Raw genomic sequence first — 24,515 nt, 5'->3', positions numbered from 1 at the left:
CAACGTCAAGGCACATCTGAAACAACCCATTCATAATCGAAGGCACAGAGGCACTTGGGGTACAAATCAACCTAACCTAAACTCTTAATACATTACATTTTTAAACCCATCATTGGTATCGATGCCAAAGTATTATAATGTTATGATAATAGAATTTTAAAATATACATATAATATAATCAGATCTTAATGAGATAAGTTAAATTAAGTTACAACAAGATATTTGTATTGTAAATTTGAGCTAACGACCTAGCACTTAGCAGTTAAAGGATTCAACCATAAAATTTAAATAATATTATTATATGCCTTTTACCCCAACAGGTATACCCAGGGCCGGTGTGAGAGTAAGGTGACTCAGGCGGTCGCCCAGGGCGCAATTTTCAGGGGGGCGCCGAAATTGCTTTTCACAATTTTGCACATTTTTGCCAGCAATATTATTTTTTTTTAAATATAAAATACCTATAACTTTAAAATGAATTATTAATAATTATTATAATTATTTTACCTAGCCTAAAATTTTAGACGGTTTGTTATCAGTAACTTTAATTTTATCTAAGAATAATCTAGCATTTCGAGGAAGTTCAGATAAATTTTATACGCGAAGTAATGGGAATGTTTTAAGTTTAGTTAAGCTTTTGGGTAAATATAACGACGTAACTAAAGAATTATTACTTAAAACACTTTCTCGTGAATTTTTTGTACGATTTCAAAAATGCACCTGAAAATGAAAACGAATTATCGAAACGTTGTATGGATCTACACAATCACCTTAAAGATGGATCCGACTCTGATATTGATGGTGTCGTATATTATATGCACAGCAGAGATTCTGAACATTAAGCAATAATTGCAGCAACAATTATTGTTAATTTCTTGTTTGGACATAAGTTCACTTCTTAATATTTTTCACCAGCGGGGTTTCTCCAAATTAAGACTCATAAAAACATACTTGCGATATACTATGGCTAACGAACGTTTGGTCTCATTATCGATTTTATCTATAGAAAACGAGATTGGTTTTTCTACAGTTATACAGAGTTTAGTCGAGAGAAAATTGAGAAAATTGTTGATTTACAACCATTTCTCTATTATTTATTTTTATTATTAGTATATAGGTACTTTGTATTCATATGTGACTATTATATACCTATTACATTATATATTTTCCTCACAATATGTTGTTTTTTTTTTAAATTTGACGATATAACGAATTATTTACAAGTCAAGCATAATATATAATTTTTCCGTATTTCTGTCCATGAACAACATTTTTTCTGAGTATTATGATACTATGAGTTGTGGTATGAAAAAGGCGCCAGTTGGCATTTTGGCCTAGGGCGTCATTTAGCCTCGCGCCGGCCCTGGGTACACCTACTATATTTCTCGTATGAGTTATACCTAGGTACTCATCTTATAAATGAGTTAGTTTATATGGAAGATGCTGTAAGTAGATTCGGTAAATCATTTCTAGTAGTTAAATAAAACAATCAGTCAAAAGTTTTTAAAACTATTTAAAAACCAAAGCATTTAATAATAAATAAATTATTTATGACATACCTATTATATACAACTATTTAGATATAATCAAATAGTTATAGGAAATTAATAATTATCATGGCATCTATCATAATTGTTCATCTATCTAAACACGAATAGAAATATGATCCAATATTTATGAGAACATCATTATAGCTTAAATTTTTAAATTCTAAATTAATAATCCACTTGCTTTTGTTCTACTCAAAAACATACAAAATTACGACTTTAGTAGACACTGAAATGTAATATGTGTAGGTAAGTATTTTTCATTTTCATAACGAATTGGTGTAATATTAATTTTTCGGGTTCAGATTCGGTGTACAAATAATATTAGTTCTATTAAATGCATGATATTATGTTTTTCAATCTTTTAAAACAAATTTATCATAAAACTAGTTTCTTTTAGTAAAATTTATTTTTTCTTAAACAGGAAATTTTGTCACAAGATTACACAATATACAAAATAAACAAATACCTATTTATACAAACTATATAATATTCAAATTAAGTATTCACTTTCCTAAATTTTAACCAAACGCTTTCAGGTATATTCACAAAACTTCCGATAACATATTTTATGGGAATTTGGGTTTTATCACATGCCATCACTTCGTAGTTGGTTAACACTTCGGACAAGGCCATTTTCATTTCAAATTCAGCAAATCGTTTGCCTGAAATTCATAAGTTCATTTTAAAAACATTGAATGAATACAATTTGAACGAATTTGTGTGGATTAGAAACATATTAATTATGAAATGTATGAAGCCATTGATTAATACGCACCAATACAAAATCTAGGACCGTCTCCGAAAGGCATGTATGTGTTAGGTTGTATATTATGTATGTTTTCGTCTGAAAAACGATCTGGTTCAAAAGCCTCTGGATCAGAGTAATATTTTGGATCGTAGTGAATGGCATGTACTGGAACGACAATTTTAGTGCCTATTTTTAACTTGATTTGTGTTCCTGGTATTACATACGGCTTAGTCACAACTCGATTTAATGTCACTAATGGAGGATATTTTCTCAATGTTTCTGAAAATGAAAACGAAACGGTTAAAACAAAATATAAGTTAACATGCCTTTGACCTGTCATATAGTCCCGTCAAAACAAATTTGAAAGATGTATTGACAAGGGATCTAATAATTATCAACCTTAAATTATTGGTGACCGTGTTATACCTTTATTATTTATTTATATTTATACATTTTTTTTTTAATGAATATTGTTTTGTTATACATGTTTTTTTACCATGCATCCATAAACAAATATAATTAACGAGTCAGTAGTTTTATTTTCTAAATTAATCCAAATTAAATGAAAATTTCGAATTATGATTAGGTCGCATTCATCCAGAATAGTATGATCTGATTGAACACAGCAACAAATTATATTTTACCAGTTTACTAAGTACTATGGAATATATGGTGCGCTCTATCACTGCAAACTTGAAAAATATTATCTCAGTACGAAGAAACATATTATTATTACCTATTTCATTTGCGAAGATTAAACTAATTTAAAGCATATTATTCAAAATATTTAAATTTGAATCAATCAATTAATAATAATTAATAACTTTTTTTTAACATTTCACACCGTATTCATCTATCGTTGCAGTAGTAGATAACATTACATTTAATCGTGAAATACCTAGTTACAATAAATTATTTTTATTCTTAACTGTCCTCAACAGATCACTTTTTCAATACATAAACTCTAATACTTTTCTTTTGGCTTATTTTGGGACTTTGAAAATGTTATAACATATATTCAGGTATTCTCGATGTCAATTTTTTTTGAGACGCCTATAGTCAGTGTTTGGCAAAATAAATCACTAATATTAATTATTGTAAATGAAAATTAAATATTATTTAACTTTATAAACATTATAACTATTTATAATTTAAAATTCACACATTCCAATAAATATTATGGTAATTTAAAATATATTTTTTAATTTATAAAAATTAATACAAACAAAATTAATAAAGACAATGATTATATTTTTAATCATTATCAATGGTTATAGTAATATGCCACTAGAAATATTACTCAAAGAACTTTCTCATGAAAAAGAATATTTCGGAAATATTCCCATACCCCTTAGGAATATTTCATAATATAAAAAGTTAATTTATACAAATATGACAGTTTCTGTATTCAGGAATCTGTATTTTGTTTCACATAAATTTAAAATCTAATTCTTACACTGACGACTGACATTAATTAAGTGTACATAAAACTTAAATTAAACTTTCATAATATATTTTTTGAATCACAAAAAACTCTTCCCAATCTTATATAATTATTTTTTTCACATATAGTACTCGAATAGTTAATAGCTAATAAGTAAGATCAAATATTGAAAAATATATTATAAACAATTTGTAAAGATATTTTTTATATGAATAATATGGATAAATTCCTAGTATTGGGAATATTCCATGGAATTTCTCAACATTTAATTTCCTTTTCACATTTCATAAACTTGTTTATTTTATTATATTTTAACATCAATAAATGATTATACGTAATCTTGTATTTTAAATGAAAAATAATTTAAATTTACTGAAATTATCAGTATTAAACTATGATCAATATCAGTTTTAATCATCGGTTAATATGAAAATTTACCAACACTATCTGCACTTTATATATTATGTGATTTACTGTGAGATTATAACGTTGTCGCCTAGCGTTTTCGTATATTTTCTCTAATTTTTCTACAATCGTGAGTCATCCACGAATATCAAGTTCTGAAATGGATCTTATATTTTCTTTTCATTTTAGAAAGTGTTGGGTAGTAACGTAACGCAAATTACAAATTACTGTAACGCAACTACTTTTTAAGTAACCAGCAGTAATTTCATTACATTTTACTCAAAGTAACGCAATTGTAACAGAATTACTTTTAAAAAGTAATTTCTATGAAGTAATTCACTATAACGCGTTATTTTCCACGTTATTAAAATAATAATTTTGAATGTACTTATTACAAAAACAAGCAGATAGGATATCCCAAAAGAATTAAAAATCAATTATATTTATTTTTGATTCCGATAATACTTAAAAATATTACAGGAATAAATGTTATCAATTTATTAGCAGAAAGAAAAGAGTTCGGTTTAAAAATAAAATTAATTGTTATTTATGACTTATGACTAAATAACCATAATATAGGTGAGATGATTGTACATTTGCACATAATATGATAATCCATTAATACTATAATCGGTCTAGCGATAATAGATCACTAGGTCTATGGTTGTAAAATATATACATAATAATTGAATCATTTGAATTGAATATTATGGTTAAAAAAAAAATTATGAAAATAGTAACGTGATTTGTAACGCACTACTTTATTAATGAAAAAGTAATGTAACGTGATAAAATTAATTTCAAGTAACGCAAATGTAATTTGAATAAAAAATATTTGAAGTAACGAGTAACTTAATTTCATTACCATTAGTAATTTACCCTACACTGATTTTGGATGACTACGACCAGAGTAATTATTTCATATTTTCAACAGGTAATTTCCATCCATCCATGTTAGTCTCTACTGTTGTGCCATCTGTTTGAATTATTCGTATGCTTAAGTCAAAATACATCTGACAGTCTCTTCCGGTGTGGCTACGTGTATAAGCCACGTGCTCATACTCTGTCCATCTAATCTCGGATATTTTATTATATATTTTACTATACTTATTACTTATAGTTTCCAGGTTACCACCGCCACAATGTTCAGATACAGAAAACTCATATTATTCGATATTGTCGGGAAAATGGTTTTTCAATTACGTTAGTTTGGTTTTAGAATTTCTTGTTAGTATTTTTTTTTAATTTTTTTTTTTTATATCTATAACGACAGCCTAATACAATTTCAAATTAAACAAATCTGGTGAAATTTTACATAATATACAGTGTACACCATGTACGCTCACCCCCATTTCACATTTAATAATGAATTTATTCAAATTATTATTTTTAGAATTTTTAAATATACTTAAATTAGTACACAGGTTAAATTACTCAAAAACTATTCGTTCAAATATTAATTTTAATACAAAATGTTCAGAAAAATTATCTGCTACATTTTATACAGTAACAAGGGGGAGAGTGGGGGTTGTGATTGGAAAAATTGAAATTTTTATATCCACGTCTAAGTAGTATAAAAATCTCAATTTGAAAATATGCCCTTTTGAGGTCATTAAGAATATTTGAAAATTCCGAAAAAGGAATGAGCATGCTTGGTGAGTCACCGTGTGTATTAAATTACCTAAGTCTAGTAATAGACCGTATTTATCATCTGCCATATACATTCAGTCATTTTAAATGTCAACAACAATTTCGATTAAAACAAGTTATCGATTTGCAATTTATTATTATACGTATATACCTACTTGAGTTCATCTAAAATGCATAATTATACTATATTACATATTCATTATTCATAAGTACCTAATATTAATCTTTCAATGTACTTATAAAATACAAATTAAAATAACAATTTATTTTCTCAAAACCTCATCGATACTTCATTAATAATTAATTTCATTCTGATCAAATTGATTACGTGAAAAATAGTTATAATTATAATTAAATAATTATAACTATATTACCAATACATATTATACCATGAAGGTCAAAATTGTCAAGCTATATAATATGAACCTAAGTCTTTGTCTAAAATGTTGACAGATAATCATAATCATAAATATCTTCTCAATATTTTTAAATTGTAAACTACTCGTGTGAAAAATTATATTTAAAAAAAATTTAATTTTTTATGGACAGATAAAACCAAATATTTTAATTGATATGACACTATTTCTGTATTGCGAAATTCATGAAATTATTTTTTGCTGTCTTTATAATAGATCTAATTAATTACCGTATTTTTAGCATATATACACATTGGTAATGCAGTAAGATGTATAATACCTACACTTATTATAAAATAGTATGTACCATTGTTTTTGACTATAGATATTTAACGCATTAGATCATTACATTTTCATAAATTATAAAAATTATGAAAATAAAATACATCATCCCATGACCATATAAATCAATAAAAAAATTATTTAAAAAGACAATAAATGTAAAAAGATTTATAATCAATTACACCTTCCTACATTAATATAAAATTTAAATTCAATATTATACTTGTATGAATAATCTTTTCGATTCAAAAAATAAACTTGAAAATTACTGGTTTATCTTACCTTTAATAACCATGCCCATATAATGAAGTTCGTTAAGACATTCACTATTCATTTGTCCATTGTACTTAGATTTAACTTCCAATATTTCTTTTCGAACTTTATCTTGGACATCTTTTCTTAATGCTAATTCATACATACAAAAGCTCATTGATGTAGATACTGTTTCGAAACCGGCGATGAAGAGAATATATGCGTTTGCTACAATATCCATTTCAGTGAATTTTTCTACAAAAAAAAAGATATCAATAATATATTACAAAATTTGCTGAGCAACATTGTTAAATCTGTTTTACAAATTAATTTTAAAAATATGAGTTTAAATCCGCTCATTTCACTTCCATACTTAGACCTAAGAACTGCCTTACCATAACCCTCAATAACCAACCCATCCTGGCCACACAAAATATTCACTACCTAGGTCTCCGTCAACTGATCTGGACTCCCAACATCCATACCAAGTGAATTTCTTCTGAACAATCGATCTCATCAGCAACGACCACTCCAAACCTCTAAACACATCAATCTAAACAACAAAATTATCCTATATATAACTCTTATTAAAACCAATATGGTCATATGATATACAACTTTGGGGTGTGGCCAAACCATCGAATAAAAATAAAATCCAAGCATTCCAAAATAAATTCCTTCAACAAATAACCAAAGCTCCCTTCTATGTCTCAAACAATACACTCCATAATGACCTCTTCATCCCAACAGTACAACACGTAGCCAAAACTATCTACAAATGCTTCCACTCAGATCTATTCAACCACCGTAATCCTCTAATATCCAAAAAATATCTACTCGAAACATCCTAGGTGTCAGTAGGTGACCCCAGAAGGCGACTGAAACAAAATTGGTGTCGAGACCTCTTAAATAATTAGGGATTATTCTCCACCACCGTGAAATTCCATCAATGGATAGATTTTTTCCTCAAAAAGTCAAAACCACAAACCATTCAATACTGACATCACGTCTTATACTTATTTTAATGATTTTACATTATTTAATACATTAAAATCCATTACGTTATTATGCTATTCATATTTACTGTATCACAGCTATTGTATTTTAAAATAATATTTTCATACACTGTAATTGTACATTAAATTGCAAGTTTTTAATAAAACATCCCATTTTATACCCATTAATAAGTAGGTACCTAATCAAATCATTCAAAGTAAGGGTGTAAAAAATATACCAATTACGAGTGTAATATTAATACTTTTTTTTAAGAATTCTATGTAATAATTCTTATGCAAAATTATCATTTTTCACTTATCTTTCATCGAACGAGTAAAGGCAGTTATGGTTTTTGATGTTTCCGATATACTTTCGTTCATCTGCCGACCTCTAGGCATATAATATCTTTACGACGTGGGTATATTTTGTCTGATAACTTTCTTATTATTTGTCGTCAAGACGATCAGACCCACAGCAGATCGGTTGGACAAGACCGATGGGTATAATAGTATGACGGTAAGAAAAAACAACCACGTGTGATTTTCTCATCGATTACCTTCGGGTTTTAGATTCGGGTTCAACACCAGATCTTCTCTGGCCTTCATCAGATGTTGCACAAAGTCTTTGCGGTCTTCGTTGTGCTTCTCCCGGTACTCGATCGTCTGCTGAAACGCGTCGTGGAAGAATCGGATGGTGCGGTGCGAGTAGTGATGCACGCGGAAAATGCTCAGCAGGGACGGCTGCATGAATATGACCGCCACTCGGAGCTTGGACCTCAGCGACGGCTGAAAAACGGTTTTCCCGTGCTTCCGGAACTCCGAGTCCGGATCATTGATGGCGTCCAGCTTCAGGCCAAACGCGCAGCTGCCGATCACGTCGGTCGAGTATTTGGCCATCATCTCGCGGATTTCGATCCGACCGGCGTCGTCGTCCAGGTTCTTGCCGATGGTCGACAGCAGACCGTCGCTGCACTCCTTCACCTGTTCGTTCATGTATTTCAGTTTGTTGGCCGTGAACGTGGGACTGAGCTTTTGCCGCATCGTTTTCCACCGTTCGCCTCGTGTGAAGAATATATTATTGTTGAGCGGGTTTGTGTGCGTGCCAGCGTATAATCCGCGGTCCGTGAAATTGTTGAAGTCTTTGATCAGTATGTGTCCTGATGGTTTAAACAATAAAACAAAACAGAAGTTTAAATCAATTTCAGTAGAATAAAAAAAAGTGACACGCGATTAGTGTGCCTTGCAGTGGGCTGAAGGAGTGTTAGACTTCATGATGAATACCTAAGCATGTGGGTAGTGAAGATTTTACTTAAATGCATTTCATCGCCGCTATATTTTTGCTGAATGGTGGACATCCCCCCCCCCTCCGCACAGTTTTTTTGTTTTTTTGATTTTTAATTAATCTTCGAATATAAAATTATTTTGTTTAACACATATTTCTTAGCTTTTGTTCATATTTATTATTTTTATTTTTGTAAAAACTGTACGTTAACTAAAAAATTTTTAATCTTAATTTCAATAAAAAAATAATAAATAATATTTAAAACAAATTAAGTAAAAATATAGTTTTAAATAAAAGTAAAATAGTAGTATACTAATATTGAATTAGATGGATAACATTAAAATCTAAAATTGTGTCCAAAACACAGTCAATTACTAAGACTATGAAGATAACATTCTTATACAATCTTACATCGTCGTGATCATTGAGTCAATATTTTATATCAAAACTGTTCAAGGTAGTTTAGTATAGTATTTTTAGCCAATTGTATTAGTTATTCATTATATTTTGTTTATACAATTTTTTTTATTTTTATGTCGGGATTTTTTGCCAATTGTTTTAGACAATCTTTTATTTAAAATCATATTTTTACTTAACTTGTTTTAAATATTATTTATTATTTTTTTATTGAAATTAAAATTAAAGATTTTTTAGTTAACGTACAGTTTTTACAAAAATAAAAATAATAAATATGAACCAAAGCTAAAAAATATGTGTTAAAAATAATAATTTTATATTCGAAGGTAAATAATTAAAAATAAAAAAAAAACGAAAAAAAAGGTGGGAAAATGTCCGCATACGAAAATTTATTGGGGGGAAATGTCGTACTACGCCGAAAACAGCCGGGGGGAAATGTCCGGATACCATTTTTGCTATTTTTGTGAATATTTATAAAAACAGAGTTTATTTCGACGTTTCTCTAAAGCACTTCCAGTCTCATCATATCCAACCGTTTTTTATTACAGGAGCGGAATAACAACTTATAATATCGATTACAAAAAAAAAAAATGATTATATTTAATTATGTTTACAGGATAGAAATGGTTCTACAAATAGTCATCGTGACTGACCATTACGATATAAGTAATGATGAGTATTTAGTGAATGCATATGAATCTAATAAAAACTGATAAGACAGTGCAAAAAAAACAATATAATCATAATTATTTATTGTTGTTCCTACATTTACTAGGAATCTAAAACATATGAATCACATTAATGAGATTACATTTAAGTTAAAATTGATTATTCTGATATGCTTGCAGTTAATCATAATTATAATATGTTAACTTCCTACAACTTCCATTTTAAATGATAATTTAATGTGTACACTAATGAGATTATTAAAATATTACATAATTAATAGTCCTACCAACGGTGATAATCTCCGAAAAAAAGTTCTTACATTACGTTCCAACGTCATTATACTTAAGGTCCATTAAAATTCAAAACCGTGTGTAAAAATAAAAGGACGAAATTTTGATAGGATACAAAGTCCAGGCTTTGTGCACCCGCCTCGCCTAACTCACCTCAGCTGTATTATAATGTTTATAGGATTTTTTTTTTTTTTAATATCATTAAAAGTAAAGAATTAGTTGTTCGTGAAACTGTGACAATATCTAAAGGACGGGGATTTCATTAGTATGCATTAACAAATCAAAAATCCATACACCTTCTGAAAAAGCGCACGCGTGTTTATGTGTGTATGTTTGTGTGCGCAAGCGTGTGAGTAAAAATATTTAGAAACAAACTTTCGTGTTGATTACAGTCTTTTATCTGATATGGATGTTATGACGCATATTTAAGTAAATTTTCACACCTATGATTTAACGACGACATTATAATTTTGTTTTGTCTCAACAAAATGTAGTTTATACTTTATTATAATATTGAGAACCAGAGACGTCAAAGTTATATTATTTATTTCGATCAACACAAAACGCATTGCATACAATGTTCAGCGAAAAAAAAAACACAACGATTACAGGTTGTTTATTTTAATAATATTTTACGATTAGTAAAAAGTAATGCTAAACAAAAGATATAATAGCGACTAGTTGATTTTTTTTAATCGCGGAGTAATAAAAATCTCACTAACTTTTATCAAACCTACTCAACAACATGGCAATTATTTCAATACCAAAAACAATAGAATATTATATATTAATAATATCGAGTATTGAAAAATCCAATACATTTATGTTGAAATCACGCGTCAAATTTAAATTAATATATTGTAATTATCGTTCGGTTATAATAATTTCACTTGTTACACATACCTATTAGTTCTGGGTCTTTGACGAGGAGCTGTGGTGTTCGCATCGTATAAATGCCACCAAACCTCTGGTCGCCCAGCTCCTTGTAAAGGTTGTGCAGCACATCCATGAAGTGCATCCGTCCCAACATGGAGGGCATCGCGTGCCCGAACAACGGCACCGGCGCCGACGGACTGGATATGCCCAGTTTGGACCAATGGCTGTGGGTCCATGTGGAGTACACGTATATGGCACCCAGAAAAGCGGTGACCAAGAGCATTTTCAGATCGAACAGTTCGTAGACGAATTCAAACATTGTCGCTTTGGGCGAAATTAATTTTGCTATTCGAACGAACGTCTGCCGGACGACTGTCGACCGTTCTGTTTATTTCTATTAAATTGGGTACACGTGTAATCGTACACCAACGATTAGTAACGCGTTGAAGGTAGCGCCACTAATCTCCAATTAAATTTTTATAGGTACTCATCGTATTTATACAAATGTGTATTTCAAACGGTACCTATGCCTGTGCATTTTTTTTCAGTTACCTATTTTATTATTAAATGTCCTTCAAGTACGAACATAATAATATTATAATTATTTTTGTGCAATAAATATCACATTATGATTATTATATAAACACACCAAATGTCTTCACATGACTTCAAGGACGCGTCCCACTGCAGTGCAATTAATGTATGAATATATATCTATAATTCACATATGCACTTTGTTTCTCTTCCGTGAGTTTTATTTCTATTAATAAGTTCTAATAACCGTGCAATATTAAAAAATCATACATAATAAAAGCACATGCCTAGTAATAATAATCGTAATTTCGCAGTTTATTATCATTCATACATGAGTCTTTTGCTTTTTCAATTTAATAATATTTGAACCAGACAACTACTATAATATTACTCTCCTAAGCTATATACTCAAATAAATGTATGTATATCTACCATTTACGACGTTCTGATTGAAGTAACAATAATATCTATAGATTTTTGAATATATTCCGAGTGAAATAAGATTTACAATGATAATTTTTATTTAGAGTGAAGACTTTTGAAAGCAGTAGAAATGTTCCTGAAATTTCAAGTTTTAATTTTTTAATAATATCTCTAAACGTAAGGAAAATAAAATTACCCAAAACGATCGAAAATGTTTAATAAGTATCAGCAAGTTCATATTTAACCTGCAAGTTCTAATCAATTTTTAATTTGATGATACCCCATTGAAACATTATTACATTATCATATTATAATTTTTCAAATATTTTATTATGGATTGTGACACATCACTACCTTTGACGACTCACGTGTTTCGAGTGATATAAATAGCCAACATGAGGTCTCTGTAGCCATTACGGCAATACCATTTTGTATGTATTAGTTTAATAACCAATATCCAAAAAAGAAAAAAGCAAAGTATAAAAGTATACAATAGTATATATATTTTTTTTTAATTGATCTTGAGCCCGGCAACTAAGGCCATTAGCTATTTTTGTTTTGTAGGTTTTTAAGTCGGTTGGGGGAGGAACACGTGTGTGTTAGTTTTGGCAGAATTTTTAATTTGGGCACCGGTAGGTATCTGCAATGCCCGGGTTGGGGATGGCGGCACTTTCTCCGGACACCATGACTTGTCCGAAAAAAATGCCGTCCATGACCGAGGATCGAACCCGGATCGGCTGCGTCGCATAAAATAGTATACTTTCACTCAAAATAACCTAAAAATAAAATCTTAATTACAAAATTGATAAATTCCATGTTTGTTTCGTTTAGATTCTAAAGCGTATAATAATTATAACATACACAATATATCTTTCAACATTCGCTATTTACTTAAAAAAATTAAGGGCTGAAATAAATAAACTTTATTTGATCATCGGGTTTTAAGGATAGTTATTAATACGTGTTCAAAATATTTTTATAGTTAAGATGATGTGCGGCCAAGCAGATAGAACCACTTCAGATCGACAAACGGAATGAAATTTTAAAATGATACAACAAAAAGTTTAATGTAAAAGTTCTTGAGCCTCATAAATCACAGTTAATTGCATTTAACGTGGTTACATTTTTGGTTCATACGACCCATTTAAGGGGTAAACGATAAAATCAATAAACAATTAAATTAGACAAGCGAGCACTTTGTACGACTTTAAATAATGATTATAAATCGAGTATATCCAAACAATGTAAAAAAAATACCAAATAAAACACGATGAATATCTGAATCAAAAAAGTTAAAATTAATAATCTATTTACATTGAGAGGAAAGTATAATTGTATACTATAACGATTTGTTTTTGTTAGGATTTATTCATAAATCGGTGAAATCAAATGCCATTTTTCCAATGGCATACTTTCCGTACACTTTACATTTATCTTTTTGAACAACGAAATTACCTAGAATTTGCTATGACATACAATGTTGTACTACAACGTGAAGTGTTTTGCTTCCATCACTGCAATTATATACAAGAGATATTTGTACGATTAATGAAATCACACGAATTTAAGATGATTATGCTTAGACGTGAAAAAATAAATGTAATCTTAACAAAAATAGTGTATTATTTATTTATTGTTAAAAGCATAACATCTCAGGCACTTGGTTTAAAATATATTATATAAGTTAATAATAAAAAGTAATATTATTTATAACTGCGAGATAATCTCTAGGTATGTTACTAAAATGTACAATTGCAGATATTATTTTATTGATTCAATAAATTCATAAGAATTGAATATTATTGGTTTAGAATGCATTTTTGATAAGTAAGTGAATAAGTAATGAAATTAATTTGTACATAATATAACAAATATAGACTATTTATTTAAAATAATAATATTGAATATTATATATTTATACTTCATTGCGTGACTACCATTGAATCAATTAATTTTCCTGCTTAAACATTTCAGTATTATTAAATATTTAAATCTTTACAATATATAAGTTATATAACTAGTACATATTATCAATGACCAATGAACATAAATTGTTCATAACTAAATGTTGCATAAAAATATGAAGTTTCAAGCGTAATTTTAGTTTAAAACAATGATGATAATGATGATGATATTGTTAATCATAAATGTATTATGTTATAGCGCTGAATATAATTCTTTATATTTTAGTTTGAACCATATAAATTACAATTTTAAAAACTGGGTGAGCCACTCTGCTATATTAATAGGCATCGAGAGTACCTTGTCATTTAATAGGTAGGTCTCTATAACGGAAGTGTTAAATTTGAATTCAGTGATAAATAATACGATACGATGAAAAACGATGAAAAATTATTTTGAGCGGGGACGGTAGTCTGTCCACCTATATTTTAATTATTTATTTATTAATATTTGACGGGCTGAGCTCTTTAAACGATATTGCATAACACATTAAAATATACAATAACTAGAACAAATACTTGTTTTACAATATACCAAGATTTATAAAATGACACCTGTTTGACAATTATTTAATAATTTAAAAAAATGAAGGAGAGGTCCATATTAGCAAGGGACATTATACGAAAAATAGGTTAATTTAACATACATATAGTTTGTGGAAGATAGTGTAATGGGAAAGGGGACAGAATGTCAGAAGGATCGTCGAGGGTCTTTAGAACTAATCAAGAATACAAGGGTAAGTGAGACTATTTTTCCAGATAAGATATTTTTAAAAAACTGGAAATTTAGCGAACGTCTGCGATTTTATTATATACTTATTTTTCTATCTAATGTATTTATCTATTATAGTTACGCGGTAGGTTGAAGTCTAGGGTTCGAATCCGATTACCGAATTTCAGTAAAAACCGATAATTTCCGGAATTTTGAGAACCTAAAATCGCTTAGGGCGCTATTACACGGTCTCCATTTTCCAGGTGAACCGTGTGGTTAACCCGTTACTACAATGTACCAAATAGTTCAAAAAATTCCACCGTGGGTAGGTGATCGATTATTAATGACTAGTGAAATCGTTATACCTAAACAAAATCATTTATTTTTATGAATAACAAGATAATTCTGAATACAGACCACACGGTTTAAACGGGGACGGAAACAGTGTTCATATCATTAGGTATATAGTCATCGTCTCACCGATCGTAACTTGCATTAAGAAATCAGCAATTTGACAATCTAAAATTAGCTGGACTCCTATAGGATAAAAATACATGAATATTGTCATAGTTATAAAGATAATAATTGTATTAGAATAATGAATACAATTTATAAACATGAAAACAATCGTCACATAGTTACACGATGAGAATAACATTTTATATTTTGTTTTCGTTATTACCTCGACTCCGTGTGTTCGTTAAGATTGTATTCATATACATTTGTCAAAATTGTTTTATTTATTATGGTCAGATCGTGTTGTTGTGAATAGTCATTGATTTGAACTATTTTTACCCCATATACGACTACCCTTAAGGTTGAAATTTTAAGCATTTTTTCTTCTCTAAACCATGATGACAGACGAAAAAACATACCGCGCGTTATAACTAATATCGTTTCACTCAGAATTTAAATGAATTATAATATTTTACCTATAAATTTTACCAAATATGTGTATACTTAAATCCCAACTCAAATAATATTTATTATTATGTTCAGATTCATTAAAATGTATGATACTAGTGAAATATTTTCCATCTTGAGTTATACAATATTCATAAGCTAAGCAAACTGACTTGAAAACAACACGCCTATTGAATGCCATGTTTGTCGATTATGGTTTGGTAATTTAAACTCAGTAGTTTATTAATAATTTTTATACTCAAAGCCAAAAATATTATAGTTTAAGAAGAATTTAAAAAAAATTTTAAATTTCACTTTATATGTGCTTATATTGCCTATACGCTACGCCGCGCCGTTCAACGCACATTATAGAAAACAATATTCGGATAAGCTAAGCTTAATTATATAGCTTATAATTTTAATAATTAACGATTATTCAAATATAATAATTTAATCACTTTAAAAATAAATGTAAAATATTTGTAGTACATCACACTTTTTAAATAAAAAAATTACATTTTAAAATTAGATCGGACTTTTTTTCAAAAATAAAAATGCGATTTCATATGATTTTTTTTTAATATTTGAAAACAATATTATTCGATACATATTTTTGGCATCAATTACGACATTATTAGCCAATACGATTATAATATATTATTTACATTTATTTTTGAATAAATATGATTTGCTTATGAAGTTTAATTTCATTTATACATATTACGTTCAGCGTATATTGCCGTTTGTACCAGTGCGAGGATTTCTTGTTGAGTTTCTAGTAGTTAGTGTTTGTGTCTTAATAATTCGGTAAATTGTCAGAATTCGAGAAGATAAGTATGTGTTTGATTGTGACGAGAGTTTATTAAATGAGCATATAAATTATAAGTGGATCTTGATATTACGCATCATTATAGAAATCAATATGATAATAATAAATATGGTTTATCCTACATTTTAGCCATATAAAAAAACCAAAACTTTAAAACCAAAATGAAGCTATTATATTGTTCAATAATTATCTACCTCGTACAAATAAAATATTCATGTAAATTGGTTTTGTATAGTTACGTTCTGTCACTCGGTTTGATCGATTGAAATGCGACGAAATTGATACCCAAATAATTGCAATACATAATATTATGTATTCGGTGCACGTCTTGTCTATATTATTATTATTATCGTCACGAATCACGCGATATCCGTCGACGATTATTGGCCGGTCCACGTCGTTCCGTTTCAGGACATTGTGTTGTTGTCGTCGTCACCAGTTTTTCCCCATCCTGCAGTATAGGTAGAGCTATTCCGATCGTTTGAACTAAAATATTATTATTATTGTGATGGCGTTACGTGACGTTTACGGCATCCTCTTAAGTTTCAGGTGTGCGAGAACCGCTGGCTGGATCGAAACGTCTGCAGCCGATTTCCTGTGGACGAATAATGCTTCTGGCTTGGGCGCCGATGGACCTTCAACGCCAGAACCTGCAGGGTCCGGAACTCGCCGGACGCGGAAGTGCAGCAGCAACAGGCCTCGGTGCATCTCGCGCTGCAATCGTCGTCGAGTTTAGACTGGTACACGAATTTCGTGAATTTTCGTCACACTCGGTGATGCGTCGACGACTTTCGATCGAACGATATCAAAATTTCAAAAATTTTAATTTTATTATGTTTCGTATGACGATCGACGATGTCCCGGTAAGGCATGCGATCGCGCGGTATGGTCATTTACGTATCGATGCGTTATTAATAGTATTCTATTCGACGCCACAGAGCCTATTATAGACTCTCAGTACAATATGTATACAAAATATATCGAACACACAAAATATATGTGACTTGGTATTTGAAAAAGGTTGGCCTGCCCTTTAACAAACTACAGAGAGCTACCTCGTGATCATCGAACAAGTCGACCGTGATCCATGAAACGCGTAACTCTTACTGCAATTATGATAATATGATGAATATAATACTGTTTTGATGTGCTCTTATTGTTTATCTGAATCTCACGCCTGTTTGTTTTATGCGGGTCGCGATGGATGGGGCGGGCCGGGTGAGAGATTAGTCTTATCTCGAGGCGTGACCGACGCGCCCTATAGCCTATGTATTCAAACAAAAAGCGCGATTGCTGCCAAGACATTTGTGTTCATATCTGTGTATTTTATGAGCGTCTAAGGTCGAATGCTCATCTGCGCCACATCGCTAAGCCACGGTAATCCGCTCGGACCGAAATAATAGTTCTGCGGTTCGAAACGCACCTAATCGAAAACAAGAGATCTTGTGAATTTGACGCATTTCCGCAAGACTTCTAGCGTGACCAGGACTGAGAAGTTACCCAGGGGTCCTAGCGAAATCTAAGGGGTATTTTCCTTCGCTCAACAATCCCCACTACCCATAAATAGTAATTTCAAATTGTTGTCTCAAATAATCATAAAAGTCGTTTAAAATTAAATAACTAGGTACGTATAAGTTTTTAAAAAGCAGATTTTTATTAAATACTAGAAGACTTTGCCTCTAGTCGCTTTGCTCACCGACCACCTGAAGGTTCAAGACCCCCCCCCCCCCCCGTCGGACCTCACCTACCACCCCTTAATGCACGTACCTGCGGCCCAAGGGTAGTGCACATTTGCATTTTGAAATTAAATGTCTGTAATTTAAAAAATGTTTAAAATTTATTATACTTGAGGAATATAAAATAAACAAAACTTGTTTATTTTATAATAGAGAGATTAGATATAACAATATATTATAAACGAATGCACCAAAACATTATTAAAAATTCATTTTTTATCACTATTTATTTAATACATTTTCTTTAATATGATATTATGGTAGATTTCTAAATCTATTTTGTATTTTCTGGACCTTATATTATATCATACACATAAGTTTTTATCTTTCTTATCTTATCCCCTTATGTAGAGTATCACAGTAAAGCAATATAACATATGTAATGTACCTACTCATTATATAATTATTTATGATATAGGTATAATAAATTAATCATGACGGGTCGTATCATAGACGATTTACAGCCAATTCACTATATTAACACAAGCCTGGGCATAAACGAGTTAAAAAATTAAAGCTAAGTTAAGTTGATTTTAACTTTTAAACTTAACTTTTTAAAATTTAATTTTCAATTAACTTAATTTTTAACTTAACTTATTTTAATTGATATAAACTTTATAAAGAACGAGTTACTTTTAATCAAATTCGAGTTAAGTCAATTTATAAATAATTAAATAATAAATATAATAAAAATAAAAATAATTATTGATGTTACATATTACATAACCAATACTAGAATAGGAAATTAAAAATATAGTTAAATTAATTTATTGTTCCATCAACCAGAACTCTTCGAGAAAAATAACATAATTAAATAGTAAATACATATTATTATATCAATAGCCATTTAGGTATATATTATATTATAATATATGGGTGTAACGTACAGATAAAGATTACAGATATACCATACCATACTCTGCGGCATACGGGCATATTGTAATAATAATATTTATTAAATACTAATAGCTAATAAGTAATATGATAATATTATCTTATTACATTGATAAAGATACAAATCACAAATGTACAATTCTCAAGAACATATTATAAAATATTTTCGCCATAAATAAGTTATTTATTTAGGAATTTTCAATTTCGTATGCTTTTGGTACCTACTACATAATTTTATTAATTCAGTATACCTAATAATTTAATTCTATGTATGGAAATTAGAAAAGCTATTGGCTATTTCCTGTTATCAATAATAGTTATGGTTTTTATTATTTTGAACCATATTAATTTACATAGATATTAAAAAAAAAAAATTAATAATAACTTAACTGAGTTGAAAAAAAATTGGTTTAACTGTTAACTTTAAGCTTTTTAAAATGTTTTCCATCAACTTAACTTAACTCAGTTAAAAATTATCATTAACTTGCCCAGGCTTGTATTAACATAATGTCTATTATATTATATTCATGATATTATATTATCTAGAAATATTTTTATAAGCATCTATTTTAAAAAAATATATCTACCCACGCTAGGTTTCTTTATTATACATAGCTTTTTAACCAAAATGCATTCCCAAGAAATGTTATTCCATTCTGAATATTCTTTTAAACGAATGTAAAAACAGACCTCTTCATAAAACCCTCAGATTCAATATTCATAAGATATCGTGTTGTGTTATGGTTGTGCTTCGACTGTTGTAGGTATTTCAGAATATTATAGACACACCGAGTACGACTTACATAAACTGTGTACCACCACAACACTATATTACTCATGAAAAAAACGAACGCATAAATAAAATGTTATTTAATATGAATTCTGTATTCACTAGAACCTATATAACATAATATGGTTCGCTTTATATAATATCGCAAATGTCACTGCAATACCTATCAGTTACCACGCGTAGTATCGCGTTGCTAATCAAAATATTATAATATGAACTAATAAAATATGTAAATATAATAATGTATTGAGAATAATGATTGTATTGTTATTATAGCCTGTGACTCGGGCACCGATGCTTATTCTATAATAGCACACAATAAAACAGTACTGCAGTAAGCAATTTAATTTATCTAGAGTTATATTCAATATTTTTTTTATTTTTTTTTACGAATTCGGAATGCATATAAATATAATTTTGCATTTAAACGAATAAAACGACCTTAGGACGACCGCTTATTCGAGAGTTTAAAAATATAATAAAGTGCGTACAGTTCTTAGTTTTCTCTCGTCGATTGTACATCGAAAACGGTGTACACGATTTATTTTCGATTTATTTTCGACCGATGGGTTTTGTATAAAAAATTAATGACTTTCCAATGCTCTTAAATGGAAAACCTACTGAGGATTAATGTTTTTCGTTTTTCAGAGAAGACACTCATATATATATATATATATATGTACATCTACACATGTGCAATACATATATATATTTATAAGTATATAACAGTGCTAGATTTATTTTTAAGTCTCGTGTAGCCCCATATACACCTACAACAGCGAGCGGTTGAGTATGTAGCTTAAGTAAACAACGTCAATGCACGGAGCGTTAATAATGGTTGCATCCGTGGTCGGTCGGATTGCGTTATCTTTAATGAATATGTAGTTTTTCTATTAAGTCTTATTTTTAATCCTAGTTTTTAATCCCTACCGCCTTCCACGCGCGAAATGTTCATACTTCAGACAAAAAACGGCGTCAATATTAAAACTCACATATTATGTATACGAAATGTATGATATTATTATATACATATACAATGTGATTCTATTATCTTGAACCGGTCAATATCTTAGTAAATAATATATGACATTTTAAAGTTATTTATTTTTAAGGTTCACTGTATTTGGTCTCAAAAATTAAAAAAAAAAAATTAAATTCTTAATCCTTATAGAATATAATATTGCCCAGTTAACTATCAAAAGAAAATTAGTTAGTTTGACGTGTTGTTGTCCAATGAGAATTTATTAAATCCAATAATTGCTCCTATTTATTTATAAGTTATATAACAGTCTTCAAAATGACGTTAGGTAATGCATATATTCAAGATCGTTGCAGCGTTTCGTAATAACGCCTAAAGTATTCCCATTTATTATGTAAAATGTGATAAAAAAATTCAATAAGAATACGTAACTTTTAGTTGTTAAATAGTAATTTATAATAGTTTTTTTTATACACATAATCACAATTTACTATTTTAAAATAGAAAAAATAAGAGTGCTTCAAATGATTCGATTGTTGTTATGATTTCAAACTTACAAAAAAATATTGAATTCATATATCACTAGAAAATTAAATTATCAAGGGAACAAATTTACAACTTATTTTAAAACTATTAAATATATCATAAAGTGAAGTTAAAACTACGAATATATAATAATATTTTGACAAATATTCTTAAATATTATTAATAAGTAAAATTAACAAATTAAATAACAAATACTTTTGACAAAATCACTCACTTATCTACTATCATTGGTTAGTAATTTTTTTAAATGTTAACCATATACCGTTTTCTGGCATTGTAATTATAGCCTTTTTGCTAAATCGTATAGGAACTTCAGTCCTATCACATGGTTCTGTTTCAAATTTAGTTAAAATCTCAACCAAAGCCAATTTCATTTCGAGCTCAGCAAAACGTTTTCCTATTGAAATAAATATACATTTTTTATATCCAAAATAGTATAGGTATTCTACATGGTTATTTTAATAATATACCTATACAAATTCGAGGTCCATCGCCAAATGGAAGATAAGTACCACTTATACGTTTACTTTTTTCTTCGGGTGAAAATCTTTCTGGATCAAATACTTCAGGATCCGTAAAATACTTTGGATCGTAATGCAGTGAATAAATAGGAATTATTACTTTTTGGTCCTTTTCAATAGTTAATGAATCGTTTGGTACGTGATATGTTTGTGATGCTTTTCTGAATAAAGCAAAGGTCGGCGGATACTTACGGAGTGTTTCTAAAAGTAATAATATTTTTATATTTACTCATTTTCATCAACATTTTTATAATAAGAAAAAAACAATAATTAGGTAAAAATTATCAAAATAGTTTTAATAATGACTATAATATGCAATTCAAAATTACGAAGATGATACAGTAACACATTTTGAGTATCTCTTTGAAATTGTGAACTTTGCTTGTCTCACAATGTGTGTTATCGCATTAACGCATATAGATAAATTAATTTAATTATAAAATTAAAATAATATGACAATTGTAGGTATTGATAAAATCTCAGTAACTTAAAATAATAAAATCTGTGTTACTTAAAATACTAAACCTCCCTTAAAAAAAAAAAAGTAAAATTATTTAATATTAATTTAATATTTAAGAAGCAATCTCACAGTATAATTTGTTGGAATAATGATAACCAAAACTACAAATTCTGATAAAAGTATAAAACAAATCTAAAAATATTCGAACAATTAAAAATTTAAATCCATGTAACACATTTAAAATAAAACATTTTAATTATAATTAAAATTTGAATAACGTAACATAATTTATTATTATTTATCTCTCATCCTCTTAAGTAAATAACGTGCTGTTTCCTATTTTTCTATAAGTTGATAGGGACCATGAAAAACTTCCTTAACTCTCCATTACCAGTCTACCACAAAATGGTAGTACGAGAATTACATTATTGTAATACCAATATATTATTTCTCGATTCACTCAGGTAAATAATAAAAAATTATGGATTATTAGTTGTATAGTTACCTGCTAAAACCATATCTAAGTAGTTTAGGTCTATCAACAAATCGTTATTAATCAGTCCGTTGTTTTTCGATAATTTCCAATTAATTTCTTCGCGTACTTTGTCTTGGATATGCTTCTTTAACGATAGCTCGTATAAACAAAAACTAATAGCAGTGGATACGGTTTCAAATCCAGCAGCAAACATAACAAATGCATTGGCGACAATTTGTGATTCTAAAAATCTTTCTAATAACAAATAAAATAAAATCCATGTACTTATTTAAATCCAATTATTTTTAAGTTTTTGAGAAAATAAACTTTTACCTCTTTGGGGTATGTTTTTGTTCAAAACCAAATCGTTTCTTGCTTGTATCAAGGTTTGAACAAAATCATTTCTGACTATGTTGTTTTTTTCTCTATATGTTATCGTCTCGTGAAATGCTGAATGGAAAAACTCAGTTGCATCCGCTGGGAAATCCTTAAACCTTAGGATATTCAAAAGAGCAGGAGTAATCATCAAACTCAATTCCCTTAAATGTGTTCTTAGTGACGGCAAGAACAAAGACTTCCCATACTTCCGAAATGTAGAATTATCATCACTCACGGCATTTAATTTGAGACCAAAAATGCAAGTGCCGATGACGTCAGTTGAATATTTTCCCAAAATGTCTCTCACTTCCATTTTATTGTCGGTTTTCGTTAAGTTCTTATGAATATTTTTCATTAGCTCATCACCGCACTCTTTGATTTGATCGTACATTAGCTTAAGTTTGCCTGAAGTAAACGCTGGGCTCAATATTTTCCTGATTATTTTCCATTTGGGATTTTCCATGAAAAATAATTGGTTCGACAAGGGATTTGCTGAGAAATCTGAGTAAATACCACGATTGGGGAAATTTGAGAAGTCTTTGATAAGCACATTGTTTATTATTTCCGGATCACGGATCATCAAATACGGAGTTCTCATCTGAAATAAACCGCCGTATTTGTAATCAGCCAGCTCATAGTAAATTTTCCTGTAAAAATCTATGGGATGTTGTATTCCGAAAGCTACATCAAGGAAATTCCCAAACAATGGAATTGGCTGAATGTAAGGCACGTTGATTTTTTCCCATTTACTAAAAGTTGAAGTACAAAAATAATAAGTAATCGTAAAAATGAGTAGACATGGAGTTATTATATTTATCCACCAAATGGAGATGAATGGAAACATATTATACGAAAAACACAAAATACAACTAACTCAATACACACGAGAGTTAAAACTGTATTGACTTAAGCTATTTTCATTAGATATAAAGTAAATATATCATTAGTTATCCTTGAATAATTACATAATTCAATGCCATTTTTGGTTGAGTTTTTCAAATCACGAACAATACAAAAATATAGTATAGCGTGTTATAGATCACATGTGAAAAATTGGTAAATAACTACAATTAATAATTATGTTGCCTTAAAATAATTAAT

General features: G+C 29.2%; 1 protein-coding gene across 1 annotated transcript; it reads right to left on the bottom strand.

Annotated features, from left to right (window-relative positions):
• Positions 1-1,934: 1,934 nt before the first annotated feature.
• On the bottom strand, positions 1,935-24,296 carry LOC132950210 (uncharacterized). Its single transcript, XM_061021516.1, has 9 exons — positions 23,370-24,296; positions 23,067-23,291; positions 22,051-22,302; positions 21,843-21,977; positions 11,301-11,657; positions 8,297-8,896; positions 6,775-6,999; positions 2,323-2,574; positions 1,935-2,209 (listed from the first exon to the last, which is right to left on the bottom strand). Exons 1-9 carry the CDS (start codon positions 24,256-24,258, stop codon positions 2,043-2,045), a joined length of 3,102 nt encoding a protein of 1,033 aa, XP_060877499.1. The 5' UTR covers positions 24,259-24,296; the 3' UTR covers positions 1,935-2,042.
• Between the last annotated feature and the right edge of the window lie 219 nt (positions 24,297-24,515).

This window comes from Metopolophium dirhodum, chromosome 8, assembly GCF_019925205.1.
Source record: "Metopolophium dirhodum isolate CAU chromosome 8, ASM1992520v1, whole genome shotgun sequence".
Classification (NCBI taxonomy): domain Eukaryota; kingdom Metazoa; phylum Arthropoda; class Insecta; order Hemiptera; family Aphididae; genus Metopolophium; species Metopolophium dirhodum.
This window is presented reverse-complemented; position numbering and strand designations above follow the sequence as displayed.

Excerpts from the sequence above, each read along its gene's own strand:
- LOC132950210 (XM_061021516.1), bottom strand. The coding sequence starts at position 24,258 with ATGTTTCCATTCATCTCCATTTGGTGGATAAATATAATAACTCCATGT. Across the intron at positions 7,000-8,296 it reads CCCGAATCTAAAACCCGAAG|AAAAATTCACTGAAATGGAT; the intron begins GTAATCGATGAG and ends TTTTTTTTGTAG. Across the intron at positions 2,575-6,774 it reads TATGGGCATGGTTATTAAAG|AAACATTGAGAAAATATCCT; the intron begins GTAAGATAAACC and ends TTTCATTTTCAG.